Genomic DNA, 16,669 nt, shown 5'->3' on the forward strand with positions numbered 1-16,669 from the left:
ACCACATGAGAGATCTGGGTTCAAGTCCCAACTAAGGTGGTTTGGGGTGAATGAGATAACAAAAAGCAAATCTTGCAGTGGATAGGGGCCATTTCTCCTGCTCAGGTAGAGGGTCAGACTTGAAGATCTACACAGTCCCTTCTGACCCTACTTCTATGATTCATGTTGGCTCTCTCGCAGAATGTTGCATTCTGTTAGCCTGTTGTTGACGGTTTCTTTGATGATTTTTTCCAAGATCTTTCCACGGATTGAGGTCAAACTGATTGGCCTGTAGATCCCTGGATCTTCCTTCCTTCCTTGAAAATAGGCACCACATTGGCCCTCTTCCAATCTTCAGGAACCTCTCCTGCATGCCATGAGTTCTCAAAGTTTTGTGTTGTCTGAAAACTTGCTCAAGAAGCTTTTTATGCTAGCATCCAAATAATAAACCATTGAACAGCACTAGGCCTTGGACAGACCCTTGTGAGACTCCTCTGACATGGACCTGTTAATAATAATCCTTTGCTTGCAGCTATTGAGCCAGTTACCTATCCACCTTGTAGTAATACTGTCCAGCCCATATTTCTCCAACTTGTTTATGAGAATGTAGGGTGGGATTTTGTCAAAAGCCTTGCTGAATTCCTGATCCAAAAACAGAGCCCTGGGGGACATCACTGGTGCCATGTTGATTTGACTCCATCAGCTACCACCCTCTGGGTCTGACCTCACAGCCAGTTCCCCAGGCATTGGGCCGCAGTTGCCCAATTTTTCCATAAGGACATCATGGGACACCAGATCAAAGGCTTTTTTAAAGTCCAGATATATGATATCAACCTCTTCCCTTTTGTCCAGGTGATATGTCACCTGGTCATAAAAGGAAATGAGATTGGCCAGGCTAGACTTACTCACAACAAATGCTGGCTCTCTCTCAGAATGTTGCCTTCTGTTAACCTAATTTTTTCCAAGATCTTTCTAGGGATTGAGGTCAAACTGACTGGCCTGTAGTTTCCCAGATCTTCTTTCCTCCCTTTCTTGAAGATAGGCACCATAGTGGTCCTCTTCCAATCTTCATGTACTTCGCCTGAGTGCCACAAGTTCTTGAATATACTTGTGGCTGTGCTATGATGTCTGGTAGTTTCTTTAGCACTCTTGGGTGCAATCTATCTGGACTAGCTGATTTTTGGGGGTCCAGCCTCTCAAGGTGTTCCCTCACAAGATCTACACCAGTGGTGGGCATATATTCACCCCCACTCTGGTCATCCCATATCATGTAAGGCAAGGTGGTCTCTTTGGGCTGGTAAAAAACCAATGCAAAGTAATCATTAGGCAAATTGGCTTTTTCCTGGGTGTCATCAACCTCCTCTTTCTGACTACGTGGCTGTAACGGGCCTCTACCCATCAATTACTAATGGTGTTAGGGAGTCCGGGGTATCTAGCCTTCCCCCCTCACTTGGGACAGGCTAACACAGCCCTGGAGTAAAAAAGCTGTCCATCCCAGGTGTGAGCAGTGACTGACAGACCTGGGGGCAGAATTGGCTTGTCAGGTGTCCTAAGAACTTGTAAGTACAAGGCCTGAGCCAGTGAGGGCAGTATGGCCATAGGAGTTGCAGGAGATCTAGCTCCAGGAAAGAGCTAGGCCACGTGGCCCAGGGAAAGGACTCTGAACTGCCAGGGAGGCAGAAGAAATCCTGCATCCAGAAGAGGAACAGATAAGGCTCTTGTTTTGTTGGAGGCCATAGGGGTACAGCAGGGGTCCTCAGCATAGAGCCCTTCCGGAGGCTGTGACCCAGAGGGTGCTGCATGGGTACAGTATCCCATATCCTGCAGGGAGTCAGTTACTACCTGACAGAGGGCAAAGATAGAGGACAAAGACTGGGGTGCAAGCCCAGAGCTTGTAAGAGTGAGGCCAGGGACCAAGGGGTGGAGAGGGGACCCCAAGCCAAGGGGCTCAGCTAAAGTGGGTCAAGGCCAAGGGCTTCAGCCCAGATATGGCCCTACCACCAAAACCCCCTTTGTCCCCTAGGGCAACTTCCCTTGTCAAACAATAACAGCAAGCATGGCAGGAGAGATAATAGGGCAGGTCCCTGAGGGGCTGATGGGATAACAAAGTGGGGTCCAGGTGATGGTGAGGTGGCCAGGAGAGGTGACTTTGTTGCTCCAGCACAAAGCTTGTTATAGTGACCTACAATAAATCATCACTACTATATCAGTCTCACATCTTTCACCTTCATACAAATGCATTCTGCTTTGCCGTTGTCTTCCTCCTGAACCAGGGAACAAGTGTATATAGCTTTTTTCCAGTCACAAGAGTTGTCCCACTAGGTCTCAGTCATGCCAACCAGATAATTCTTTTCATAGGCTGTAGTTTCCAGCTCATCTTGCTTATTCCCCATACTTCTTACATTTGTATGCACACATCAGTGTATCTTGCATTTTGACCTCCTCGCTTCCCTTTTGTACCACTTGTTGCAGTCCTGAGTTACTTTCCCTTCTGGACTGTGTGCTCTGTTGTTGGAGGGTTTTGATTACCATCCTCTGTGGAACCTAGTTTAAAGCCCTCCTTGTTAGGTTGGCCATACAATGCCAAAGATGCTCTTCCCTGTTCTTGTTGAATGGATCCCATCTCTTGATAGTAGCCCTCCTCCCAAGAACATGCACCTGTTGTTAAAGTAGCTGAAGTCTTCACACTGAGCCATTTTCTCAGCCATGCGTTTGCTTCTAGGATATGATGGTCTCTGGCTAGACCCCAGCCTTCTATGGGAAGGATTGAGAACATCACTTGTGCTCCAAGCTCCTGCCAAGAGCCTCAGAGTCACTTCTGATTATTCCTGGCAGTACCACAGGTGCCTACATGGACAAGCAGGAATGGGTAGTGGTCCAAAAGATGGAAAAGCTTTGGTAGACTTTCTGTGATGTCCTAAAATCAGGCTCCAGGCAGGCAGCACACCTCCTGGGCCCTCAAATCTGGATGACAATTTGGTGCCTCTGTCCCATGCAGAAGGGAGTCACCAGCCACCAGCACTGTTCTCTTTCTTCTGGGTGCAGTGGTCCTGGAGCCCCTGTCCTTGGGGCCTTGCACTTCCTCCTCACTAAGCTGCCTCCTCTCTGCAGATGTCCACTCCTTTGCCTCTTCCTCAGCAGTTCCACCACAGAGTCCTTGAAAGCAGTTGCTGACTTCAATCTGCTTTTCCAGTTTTGAGGGCCTTCCTTCTTGAAGTAGTTAAATGCTTCTCAAACAAGCACAGCAAAAAGATGAACACTTTTAAAATGTATATTAGTCAAAAGTAAAGTGAGATGTGTTTTGAGAACTTGATTCAGCTTTTATAGTTTATGCTTCAACTTGTACTTCAGGAACCATTCATGTTTAAACAGCAAAATTAAAACCTTCTGTAGTAGGTCTAAGAGTCATTGCTTTCTGACAGTGGTGAAAAATGAGACAGAAAATGAAATCAGCTGGCTGTTACCAAGACTCCAGTTTCCAACTGGCTAGGGGAGAAGTGTTAAAACTACTAGCCCTATAATTTTCTGCCCAGCCCTTTTAGTTAGCTTGAAAGTGCTGTGTGAGGCATAGTCCAAAATACACTCCAGTGTTTTTTTATTATTGCCTTCAAAATGTCTATATTAAAAAGGGCAGAAACCTTGCCTCAACTTAGTTCTCACCAAAATGTCTACCCAAAACAGGCTGCCATGAAGCTATTTCTTGGATGGGTGTCATAATGATGTTGGTGGATAACAACAACGTGTTCAATGCTCCTAAAATGAATGGACTGTTTTTTATTTGCAACTCTGCATGAAATCTAGATAAGTCTACTGATGTTCTGGGTGGTTGGGGTTTAAACATGTGTGTTTTGAGGACATAGCAATATATAAAAATTATTCATGCACAAAAAGTGCTCTTAAATTTTACTACTGGTATTCTTCACTTATCTTCCTTTCCTGAGCTTTCTGCTTGGCAAATATTTACTCACTGAAATCTGCTTTTTCATATAGCTGTAAAAAATGTTGGACAATTGCTGATTCTTAGCCAACATCCTTTAGAGGCAATGAGAGTTTTCCTGCTTATTTCAGCAAATTGTATTTGCAGCCCCAAATCTCCAACCCCCTCCTATATCACAGTGCTAATTCAGCATTCAGCATGTGCTTAAGTCCACCCCTGCTGGATTTATCCCATTGTCTTCATGTGATTAAAGGCCCAGATGCACAGAAACACATGTATGGGGGGGTGGGGACGGGAATAGGGCTAAGGTGGCACTTAGTTGCCCACATCCTAGAGTGTGGTACACAAATCTGCACTTAACCTTACCTATAAGTAACTACATAACAAAGGGGACAACACCACCACCACCAAGCCCGGTACCTGGTCTTTTGAGGTAGAGGATTGGAGGTGACTGGATGTGACTCCATATTTCTCTCACGTACCCCTTTCAGGAATTGGTGCATCTTAAGCCACATTACTGCAATGCGCTGTTAGGTGTGACAGGACTCTTGACTTGACTCACATTGATCTCAGTTGATGAACAGTAGTAAAAAGATTGCTAGCAAACTTTCCACATTTTTATATGGTACATTTTTGGGGTTCTGATGGGAGTCCTTTTTCAGACCTGTTATTGCCTCATGCATGTGTTGCACTTCATACAGGCAATTGCAGGTCTAAACATGAATTTGAGGAATCCAAGATGGACAGAAAGATTGCGATTATTACGGTTCAAAGGGTGAAGTTCTCTCAGATCTCCTTAGCTCCATATGCTTCCTGAGAGGCTCAGCCCACCCATTGACATCAGTGGAAAAACCACACTCACAGTGACAGAAGAATAACCTTTGAAAACAACATCAATAGCAAGATGTACAGCGTGGTATCCTGATACAGGCAGTGTGTGTTGTGATGAGGGGTTTTTGTTTTGAATACTATATATGTATAGACTCTATAGCAATGTCTTAGCTGCTTTACAAATGATTCAGGGTGCATATTGGAAAGATAAGAGCATGCCATTTAATGCTGAAGATGTAATTAACTCAGAAATGGTAATCACTAATTTTCAGATAAAATTAACTATAGCTCATTGGGAGAAATTATGCATTCCCTTGAATATGTAATTATAATTATTCTAAAGAAATCACTGCTCATATTTATGTATTGAGAAATGGTTGCTTGAAGTATGACCTACTTGGTAATAGAAAACAGTTTTGATGTTTAAGGCTATTTATGTCATGCTATTGTAACTGAATTTTAAGCATCAGAGGGAATGTAGCTAGCATTTAAATAATGTTAACATTATTTCCGTGTCCTATAAAGCGTATGTCTCTCAAGGTTATTTCTTTTCCAAATAGTAATGATATGAATAATTAGTTCAACACCTTGGTCCATGAAAAATTGAAGCAGCTCTATGAGCACCACTAAGATAACTGCTTGGGGTACTAGTAGCTGGAATCTAAAGCACAGCAGCTTCATATATGAAACACAGCACACAAATCAGTCTTCTTTATCTAAACTAAAATGCTGAGTTCTAGCTATGAGAAGTTATTGCTTCATCTTCATTTACGAATGACAGTACAAAATTATCTGGCTCTCATCTTGTTCCTCTTTACCTTCCAAAATTTTCATTATGGGCACATGAAAAAAGGGACTTGTTTGGACTCTGAAATGTAAAGAACAGTGGGCTTTTGACTTTTTTATAGAATCCATTAAGTTGGAGATAGAAATGACCCCCATGAATAATTATTATAGCTAATGCTGAATTGTATGAACTCTGGTTTTACTGAGCACTTTTTAATATAAAATATATTCCACATATTTAAAGTGGGCTATTTTATGAAACTCTGATTTTTCATGTAAGTGTTGGTGTCTTACAAGACCCCTGTAAGAATCAGTGGCCATATTCCAGTCCTTCTAAAACAGCAGCCACCCACCAGCAATGCATCTGGGTGCCTTCTAGCAGACACTACACCTAGAAAAGAACAGTATTCAATGGGCATGTTGCAGCTGCTGAAGGGAAAGATTGCACCATATTTGGAGGTGTGGGAAGAGAAGTAGAACCCATATAATCTCAGGATTTAGAAAGTCATTTAATTGAGGTCCATGCTACAGCTGCTGACGTTTTTGTAATTGAAATATGCTGCTTTATTAAACCCAAACATTTAATTAAAAAGTATTGACTTCAATTCATTTTGAGAAGGTTTCTGAAGTCTAGGACATATTTCTATTCAAAGGAAGGGTGGAGGGGAAGAAAGCCATGTCAAAAAAGCAGATGAAAACAGCTGTTTTGATTAAAGTCTATTTAACAAAAACATATGAAAGGTTTTGGTTATGTTCCATCTTTGTACTTCCCTGATGCTCTGGGAGTTTGGGAATCTGCTAGGGATAAATCTGGATGTAATTATAAACTAGAGTAGTTTTTAGCAGTGTTCTGAATTACACCCAACAGGCACCCGCTTCCCTTCACCCATCACCTACTCTGAAGCCTTTCCACAGGTAGCAATTGCTTGAATGCAGGATGCTCTAGCCTTTCTGCTCAATAAAATGCAATCATACATTAAGGGGAAGTGATGTTCAACAGAAGGTGTTGAGAGATCCTTTTAAGGGTGGTACACAATATATTAGCATTGTTAGGTTTACAAACACCTGTGCAAGATCCCCAAGATACATCTAGAGCTATCCAATTTGAATCAATAGTGGTAAAAAAATATTCTAACCTGTTTTTTGAGCCTCCTCAAGTACTTTGCAACAGAAGAATTGTTCTATTATTTTTTCCCATAGTCAAGAAAAAAATGCTCAAAACCCAAGAGCTAGCATTATTGGAGGGGTCCCCTGAATCTAGCAACAGGAATCTTGAGTCTAAAGAGGTTAAGAACCACTGGCCTAGACCATAAATTAGGTAGGACTTGGCTGTATATTTTTTTTTTTTACAGATTAGTGCAACTAGGAGCAAATGTGTCTCTGTAGGCATCTTAACTTTGAAAACAAATTCTGAAGCAACTACTGATAATGGAAATCCATGCTAACTCTCCCCTTTATGATCTCCATTTGAGCACAGTCATCTAGTCTTGCCAGAGGAACCAAAAGGTCTGAAATCAGCCCTATTAACTTCCCTCTATACTTTCCAAACAGTCAGTATAGTCACAACTGGAAATTCCCTTTGTATGTCCTGTTACAGCCAATATTTGGACAGCTGTTCTTGACTTTCTTCTCTGAAGACAAAAAGGAAATATCTCTGAGAATGACAGAAAGCTAATAAAAGGATGCAGTCTTTTATCCCTCTGCGTGGGGTGTGGGGAGGAAGGGGTGGTAACTGTGCACTACCAAAAGAGTTTATGCTCCCAAATATATATTTTAACATTTAAGCCCCAGTTCTGCAAGAAATCAAGTTTGTGATTAACTTCACCCATGTAACGTTCTCACTGATTTCAGCAGTATTCCTCATGTGCGTGTACAGGTGTCTTGCAGAGGAAGAATCTTATTTCTCAGCTGTTCTTACTTCTGATCAAGAAACTACTCTCACCAGCCCATAGTAAAGACAGAGCCAGATATTTTGCTCTTTTACTTTCAGCTCCCTCCTTATTAGAGTGCAACTCACTAGTTAAGGCCCATGTGCTATTTCCATAATTAAGCCCATTTTCCAGAAGTATGTAGCTCATCTATTTTAATTCCCAGTGGATCCTGGAAACTGCTGGCCATCTTGGCGTGAATTCTTTCCCCATCTTTATAAAATTGCTAAATCAATCAATCAATCCATTTGCAGTATTACATTTTAGAGCAGAAATAGCAACACACACAAAAGCTACTTAATCTCTGATTCTGCACTGGGCTCTATGTTGCCATGTGCACACATTTGGAAAATGAAAGAAATCCAATTAACTAAAAGGGATCAGCACTAATATAAAAAAGATGAAAATAAAGTATGGTCAGGATTCTGCAACACAGCTTGGACATGAACATTTCCAGAGGTCTAAAATGATTTAAAAAAATGAACAAGTTCCCTACTTTTTCACACTTAAATCTTTCTTTTGCCTTCATATTTAAAAAATATGTTTGGTAGATTTCCCCCACTCTATCCTGAGGTCATCAGATCTAATAGAAAGACTTTGCCAACTTTTTAGGTAATCTCTCTCATTTAATTAGACTGATATTGTTACATCACTATAGTAAGTCAACTTGCTAATGTTCTTGGGAAAAGAATGAACCATATTTTCATGATGTGTAAGAAATAATAGTTTCTGCATTCTTGGGCATTAAGAGCTAGATCCTCAGCTGTTGCAAATTGTTCCAGCTCAACTGATTTTATTGGAGCTAGACCAGTTTATACCACCTGAGGTTCTGGCTGTCAATATTAACAAAATCTCTGTAATGATAAAAGCACAACCAATAAAAGCAACTCAACTGAAAATTACAGCTTTCAGTTTGCACATACTATAGTATAAGTTAAAGAGGTACTACAACATCACAATGGCATAATGATGGCATTATTATTAAAAAATGCCTTCACAATGGCATTTTTTATGTGTTGAGGACATGGGCACATGAACCAGTCTCCAAAAGACACAGAAGGCTGGTGCTTGGGCTAGGCATCACCTTCTCCAAGGTAATCACCCAGGTGGCGTTACTCTTCCTCTGATCAAGTATAAAGTCTTACTCCTTGGTAAATGAAAGAGAATCTATGGTAGTTAAATCAGGAGGAAGCTGATGAATGCTTAGCACTTTTCCAGTCCTGTGATGTCTGTATTGTCATCCTCATCTCTGAAATGATGAATGTAACCATTTTTGTGCTCTGGTAGTATAGTGCCAGTGGTGCTTAAGTACCTAGACAGATAATTAGTAAATGGCCTCTAAGTTTGTGTTTGACATGAGCTGTGCAGTGCATGTGTTTACATCAGGCAAACTAGAGTTTTGGGGTTTGATTTTTAAAAACACACTTGTTACAGACTAACACATTCTCACTACTGTTCTTTTTTTAGGCTCATATAACAACTAGACAAAAAAGGATTTTTATTTGTGTAGTTCCTAGAGAAGGAAAGCCACCCAAAGGTCTTTCAGCTGCCAAGTCTTATTCTGCTGGACTTCCTCTCCACCCTGCTTTTTGAAAGTGTTAGGAAATTACCCTCATACTTTATTCCAAAAACATGTTATTGCAAGCAGATTTCACCAAGTTGGTATGGATGGAAGATATTTTTTAACAGTGATGAGAATGTGTTAGTATTTAGCAAATATTTTTTTTACAACGCATGCACTACATAAATCGTGTCAAACAAGCTTAGGGACTATTTCCTAATTATCTACCTAGGTACTTAAACACTCCCTGGCACTGCAGTACCTAACTAGGCACAGACATGGTTGCGTTCATTATCTCAGAACCACCCTGCAGGCTTGTCTCTGTTTCAGAGATAAGAACTCCAGGGCAGACACCACAAGATGGGAGATGTGGTGAGCACCCTCCAGGCTTCCTCCTGACTTAAACGACCAGGGATTCTCTTTCACTTACCAAGGAGTAAAACTTCACACTTGCTCAGAGCAAGAGTAACCCCACCTGGGTGATTATTCCCTTGCAAAAGCTGAAGCGTAGCCAAATCCCAGCATGGCTTGTGTTTTTGAGACTGGTTCCCATTCCCAAGTCCTGAACACATACCCCACACCTTGGAGAAGCTGAAGCCTAGCCAGAACCTAACATGGTGTTGGAGTGTGGTTCATGTGCCTGTGTCCTGAAACCTATATAATACCATAACCCTGCATCTTGGAGGAGCTGAAACCTAGCCAAGCCCCAGCATGGTTTGTCTTTCGGAGAGTGGTTCACATGCCCATTAAAACATACCTAATTTTGTAACCCTGCACCTTGGAGAAACTGGAACCTAGCCACACTCCAGCAGGGTTTTGGAGACAGATTCATGTGCCCAGGTCCTTAAACATGTGTGACTCCAGAACCCTGCGCCTTGGAGGACCTGATGCCTTGCCAAGCCCCAGCATGCTTTTTCTTTTGGCAGACTGGTTCCTATGCCCAGGTCGTCACCACAGGGTGCTTCTGATGGCTCAAGGCCCCACAGAAAGCCTGCCAGACCCAGCCAGAAACACAAAGCAAATCCTTTGACTTCCAGGTCAAGGAGTCGTCTTCCTCCCAGCTGCCTGATGATTTTGGGGGCAAGGAAGGAGGGGGAAAGGAGCCTTGCCTATGCTGGCAGCATTGTGAAGGACTCATAGATGGTTAGGGGCTGGAAGGGACTTTGCAGATCATTGGGTCTAGCCCTGCTCTAGGCAGGAAGACAACTGGAGTTAGGCGACGCCAGAGAGGTGACTGTCCAGTCTCCTCATGAAAACCTCCAGAGTAGGTGAGGCTGCTGCTCCTTTCCCCTCAGCGTCCTCCTCCACACCAAGAAACACCCCCCTGGCTCCTACTGCCATCTAAGGGGAGCAGGGGCGCCAAGGACGCAAACAGCCGCTCACTGTAGGCAAAAGCGAGGAGAAGGAGGGCGGGAGCCTGCTGGGATGAGCTGCCCTTTGCAAGCCGGGACGTGAGGAGGGCGACGGCAGCGCTCCCGCCGAGGCGGGCGGGACGTGAGGGACCGGGGCGTTGCTTTTTTTCCAAGCAGGGGAGGGCGGGAAAGGACGCGTCCTTCATCCTGCTGCTGCCTGCGACCTCTGCGAGGGGAGGCGGGGGCGGGGGCAGGGACCCCTGGGGGTGGGCGGGGAGGCGGGGACTCCCGCCCCGCCCCGCAGCAGCCTTAGGGGGGGCCGGCGGCTGGGCCGGGCAGTGCGCGAGCCGCGGCGGCAGCGGAGCACCTCAGCCCGGCCGGAGCCCGGCGACGCCCGCGAAGCCAGTATGGGTAAGGCGACGGCCGCACCGGGCGGGCCAGGGCGCCTGGGCTCTGCTGCCCGCTCCTGCCCGGGCTTGGGGGGCACCTCGGGTCCGCTTGCTTCTGCCCCCGGCCCGCCTCCGCTGGGGCTGCGCGCGGAGGAGCGGGTCTCTGCGCCCGCCTCGCGGTGGGGACGCGGGGCGCCGCGCTGGAGCAGCCGCTCTCTGCTTCTGCTGGTCTTTACCGCTTTTTGTCTAACTCACATGCTAGGCAGGCTGTGCACGCGCCCGGCACGCTGTACATGAGTGCACACTCACGTGCCTGGCATGCTACGCGTAGGTGCATACATGCCTGTGCCCAGCATACTATATGCACATCCACACTTATGCCTGTGCCCAGCATGCTATACACAGGGGCACACTCACATGCCTGTGCCCAGCATGCTATATGCACATGCACACTCAGGTGCCTGTCCCCAGTGTGCTACACGCATGCTTGGCTTGCTGTACATATGTGCACGTGCCCAGCACACTATACATGGGTGCACAGACTTGTACCCAGCATGCTATGCAGGTGTGCACACTCGTGTGCTTGTACATGTGCATACAGTATGCCAAGCGCAAGTGTGCCTGGCATGCTACATGTATGTACACACACGTGCCTGTGCCTGGCACACTATATGCATGTGCACACCAGTATGGTGTATACTTGTGGAGATGCACACATGCATGCACGTGCCTGGCATGCTATACCTACATGCAGATGTCTACACAAGCTATAATTCACAGTACTTGTGCAGTTGTGTTAGTGCCATACTTAACGGAAAGCTGAGAAGTTTTTGCTAATCAGCTCCAGCTGCAGTACGTTTGGGGGTTGTGGGGGAAAGGCTTGAACCTAAAGCTTCTTGCATGTGATCGTATGAATTGGGTCTGGTGTACTTTTTGTCATGCCTTACTAGCTGAAACATCGTAGTCAGCAAAATCTCTTGACTAGCCTGTTTATCCAGAAGATGCTGTCTCCAAGTAGATGGGCATAGGGGGGAGGGGGTATATCTCAGCTTGTGGTGCAAGACAATGTAGTGAATGTAATTCTCAGAGGAGTGTCTGTTCCTTTGCTGCAGACTGATCTAGTCACCATCTGCACAGAAACTATGGGCTAAGCATAACTCTGCAATGAAAAGTGATCGTAAAGGGAGCTGTTTCTGTATCTGGCCTTAACTTTGTGTGAGCACAATGAATTTCAGTTTCCTTAATTATCTCCATAAACATTGGTTTACTAATGGTGTTTGAGCTTCTCTTGAAAGGCCAATGGCCTATAGTGTGCACACTATGGTGTGGTGGGTTCTTTGTTGCTTTTCGGTGACTAAAGCTTTACTTGCTTAGTATTTATTTCCCTCTTTTTATTTCTATTTAAAAACCAAATGAATCCAGTTACAAATGTGAAGTCTGATTAGGGAGTAAGAGAGTAAGGTCTTTGTGGGGAGAAGAGTTGTCTCTGTTAAACTGTGCTTAGGAAGTGGCATGTGTACCCGTAGTGCTAGGGATGGTGACACAATTCCATTTAACACAAAGGTCTTGCCAGTTATCAATGTAATTGAGGCAGATAGTTTAAAAGACATTAAACTTTAGTCTTTGATGTCTTAATTCCCAAATTAAGGGAAAGGGGTGGCCTCTGGTTCCTGAAACTTAAGTATTTTCTTCACAAGTGAATCAATGGGTGCAGAAGTCAAGGGCCCAGAATGGGAATACATACCCGTACATGTACTGTATTCACGCTCTTTTATAACAGGCCTTCCAGTTTACAAGGTTTAAGCTTTCTTTTCAATCCACAGTGAAACGAAATGAAGTAAGATGCAATAAGTTATTACATTTGAAGTTACTGATGGAAAAAGTATGGTTGTCTCACTGTTTTCTGAAATGTGACCGAACAGTCCAGTTGCCACTGCCATTATATTATTGCTAAGAGGTTCCTGCTGCTAAAACAGAGCTGTCAATGCATGTTTGCATATTAATGTGTACATACTGATGTTGGCAGCATCTCTGGTTTTAATTAAAGTAGAACACGATTATTCAGCCAAGGCCGAAAAAGAAGCCAACTGAATTCCTGTGTACTCTGTTAAATTAACTCACATCAACTAACTTTTTAATATTAAAATGTTTTCTGGTTTGTACTTTGGTAATAAAGATCTGACTCCTGGAATGGTTTGGCATTTTTGCTGAGCTTGGAGTTCTTGTTTTGCTTTGCTTTCTTCTACTTTATATTGTGTGTGACATCATCATAGCTTACATTTCTGTAGTTTTTATACCAAATCAGTGTTATACTTTATTTTCATGGGTTGATATCAGTAAGTCTTTGAACAGCAGTCTGAATTGGGGAAATAGAAAGGAGGAGTTTGGGTTCACAAAGTGTGTTATTAAATTACAGCCCTTTGACAGGTCAAACTTATTGAATAAAGACACTTTGGTATCAGACTAACTTTATTTGTAAAATATGAAAGTGTTGGTAGCTAAATTAACACTTCCTATATGAAGAGGTTCCCCATGTCTGTATTGGTATTCCACCAATATATTTGAAAACTGAACTTAAATTATGAAAGAAAAACAATTATATAGTTAATCTTATGCATAGTTTGATATAAAAATATTATTTTGGAAATATTTCAGGTAATCTATATTCTGTATTAATTCTCTAAGCCTTTCAGACTTAATTTTGCAAAGATTTAAAATAAATCATTGTACTAAAGTAATATGAACCATACTGATTTAAGAGGTAAGAGATAAGAAGCTGTAAAACAGGCAATTAGTAAAAATGCAAAACAGGAAAAAAAAAACACTTTTTGACTCTAACAATTACAACTCTAAAGGTCTAGTTCTTAAACTGGTAACTTTTAAAGTGTTTCTTGTTTGTTAAATTGAAATCTCTAACTGCACATAACTTAACCAATTTTATGATAATTGGGGAGGAAAGGCCTTGAATATAAATGTTTATGGAATATATCAAGATGGCATGTTGGTCATATCTCTTCAGCTGGTGCTACTTTGTAAATAAAACTTTTTGTTGTTGGTGTTGCATAACAGTTGCCTTGGCATTGTGTAGGGTTGACTAATTAATCCTAGTTATGATTTGCAGTAGTCAGACCAGGATTGTTGGCACTTCATTCCTGTAGCTTTAACAACTAATACAGCAGACTTCATGTTGTAACTGCAGAGGCACCTTGGATCATTAGGAGAATGATTTTAAATTTATTTTTTGTTGTTTTAGTTTCCTTCTTTCTAATTAGACCCATTGAAATAGCCAGTCCTCAGGCAAAACATTTTTATGGTAGATTGTAGAATTGGAGATCACTGAACCTGAATTTTTTAGAGCTGCTGGAATCCTTTAACTTGATTAGGCATTTAGAGTACTCAGCACTTCTAATAGGCTGGGTGATTTATGTTTAGTAATATTTACATTTTACATTGACTCCGGGAATTTTGGCATTATCCAGCCCAATACTTTGCACATCTTGTGAGAGAGGAAAAACCCATCATCTTCCTGTACACAACATTCAGCCTTTCTAAATTCTCATTTGAACAGTTGAGAAATGAACACTAACACCAAGAAGAACGAGGTGTATAAATAATTTGTGAAGTTGGAAATGGACCGTATAGCTTTCCCTAAAATGTTTTTGTCAGCCTTCATGCCTTTCTTTTTCCCTTCTCCTGATCCTAAAATGTATTGAAGAGAAATAGTTTTGGTTTTCAAATTAAAGAGGCAAAGCATGTATCCATTCCTACCCCCCACCCCCACATACACTTTAAAGGAGAAAACTCTTGCAGGTAGGTAGAAAAGAAGCTGGGTATAATGGGATGGTTTGCAGAGCAAATAAATGTCCTGTTCAAAGTAACAACATTCTACTATAGACTAATATCAAAAGAGGCTATCTTCATGTAAAAAATAATCTACAAAATAGTAACTTAAATATGGAAACTTCTCAAAAGGGGGGTCATTCAGACTCAGGAGAGCAGGTGTATGTGGTAGAGTGTCCTATGTATAGTTTTCTTAGAGAATCCTTACATTTGGTATATGCCCAATGAATCTCCGTAGGTGATACAGGCTGGGAGAACTTAGACAAGTAAGTTTCAGTTTGTTGTTTATGAGATGGACTGGAATACTCTTTAAACTGCTCTTTCTTCTCCTGAACAGCTGGCAAATCCTGAAAGAAAGCAGCCTTCTTTCTTCCTATTCAGACTGTACATTTTGTGCAGGCAGGATTTCAAGTCGTCTTGTATGGCACAGTAATTGCAAAATCTGATTAGTAGTGGCTCTTAAGGTTGTTTAGATTTCAACTGAAGGGTCCTGTGGTACAAGTCTTTATACATCTTTTACTATTATAATGTAGGTTTTATAACTAAGAAATTGATATAGAATTTGTCTCCCAAACTTTGCCACCATCTCTTCTCCTAATCCACCAGACGTACTTTGGTGGATTTTTTTTTCTCCCCCCTCCCCCCCCCCCCCCCCCAAAAAAATTCAATGGAAGTGTTTCCTAATATCTCTACTTTCAGAAGGGGGTGGACAGGAAGACATTCTCTTCACACTTCTTAGCATCCTAAATTGTTGTTTATGCCTTTACCACAAGTACAGAGACAGCTTCTTTCTCTCTTTGTGTGAGAGTTTGAGTAGTTCAGGAAATCTGCTGTTCCATGTGCTTAATGATGATACTTCTGCTCCTTCTTGCAAGATGGTGTATCAGGATATCTTTAAAGCTATAAAAAAAAAAAAAATCATTGGACGGTAGCTGAAGTGAAGAGCTGTAGCCTCTTCGACCGTCTGTTTCTTAAAATGGCTCCAGGCTTATGAATTAACTCGGGCATTTTAGGTTTGATTGAAATCTGGATGTCAGCATTTTAATGCTTCAAACTTTTAAAAGGAAGTGGTTCTAGCATTAAACTTACTTGTTTCAAGACCAATGTTTTTACATTTATTCATTAGTGTGACTAATATGAATGTAACAGGAAGATTCCAAACACCAGCTTTTTACAGTAATATCATTTTAAATCTATGTATCTGGCTTGTTCAAAATAACTCTCTTTTCCTTAAGGGTGTCAGTTTCACTTAACTTTAACTGTATACATTTTTACATTGTATCAACATATGAAAGTATACACAGAAGCAGGGTAAAGGTTGATGTAGGTGGATCTAACACAAGAGGACCAAGAAGTTAAGTGATGGGTATAGTCTTATGGACTGTCTACAGAGGTATCCCACAGGGGAAAAACTCACTGTTTTTCAGTGAAGTTGTACCTGCTTGTACTGGGAGGTAGCTTCTTAAATAAAACTTAAATATAGTGCTGATATTAGGATGAATATGTTCTCTTCTCTTTTTATTCTGTTCTGTCTATTCTTGTCACAGAACACCAGAGCATTTCAGCTTTTATACTGTTGCTGAACTTCCTCTCTTAGCTATTTGATGGAGCCTGAAGGCTACACACATGTAATCATCTCCCGGTGAATCAATACCTTCTGTTCCTTTTAAATGTGCCACTGGTTATTCCTTCCTTACTTTGGGTGAGAATCTGTGGAAGCCCAAATCTTTCTGCCTTTTTTGCTTTTCCTGCTGAAGGAATGATCTGGCTTAACCTCAAGAAATTGGGGTGTGTCTGTACCATCTTTGAATCCTTGTGGTGCCACAAGTATATGCACCACTAATGGTATGTCTGCTGCTTAAATTCACTGGCGATGAAGAGGAAGGAAGAAAGTAGAATAATTATGTTGTTTGTTTTCCACTGCACTCTTCATCACTTTTCTTGCTACCTTTTCACTTGGCTCTTCTCTGATGAGAGAGATTCCAGGGGAAAGTAAAAAATCAAACAACAAAAGCAATAATAAAATTCCATTTATAAGGTACTACTGTACTTGGTGGATTCTTGGA

At 42.2% G+C, this 16,669-nt stretch overlaps 1 protein-coding gene across 3 annotated transcripts in view; it reads left to right on the forward strand.

Moving 5' to 3' along the window:
• Positions 1–10,256: 10,256 nt before the first annotated feature.
• The window catches only part of GPM6B (glycoprotein M6B), a 165,043-nt gene continuing 158,630 nt past the window's right edge, over positions 10,257–16,669 (forward strand). Inside the window, exon 1 of one of the 3 annotated variants that reach the window (XM_090063560.1) lies at positions 10,257–10,290. In XM_090063560.1, the coding sequence (XP_089919686.1) occupies positions 10,272–10,290 (19 nt within the window). In that variant the 5' untranslated portion in view covers positions 10,257–10,271. Of the gene's footprint in view, positions 10,291–10,654; positions 10,786–16,669 lie in introns of those variants that run through there. The other 2 variants (XM_090063569.1, XM_090063592.1) reach the window with 2 other exon arrangements.

The sequence above is a fragment of the Crocodylus siamensis genome, chromosome 1, assembly GCF_052110815.1.
Source record: "Crocodylus siamensis isolate JL-2025a chromosome 1, ASM5211081v1, whole genome shotgun sequence".
NCBI lineage: Eukaryota > Metazoa > Chordata > Crocodylia > Crocodylidae > Crocodylus > Crocodylus siamensis.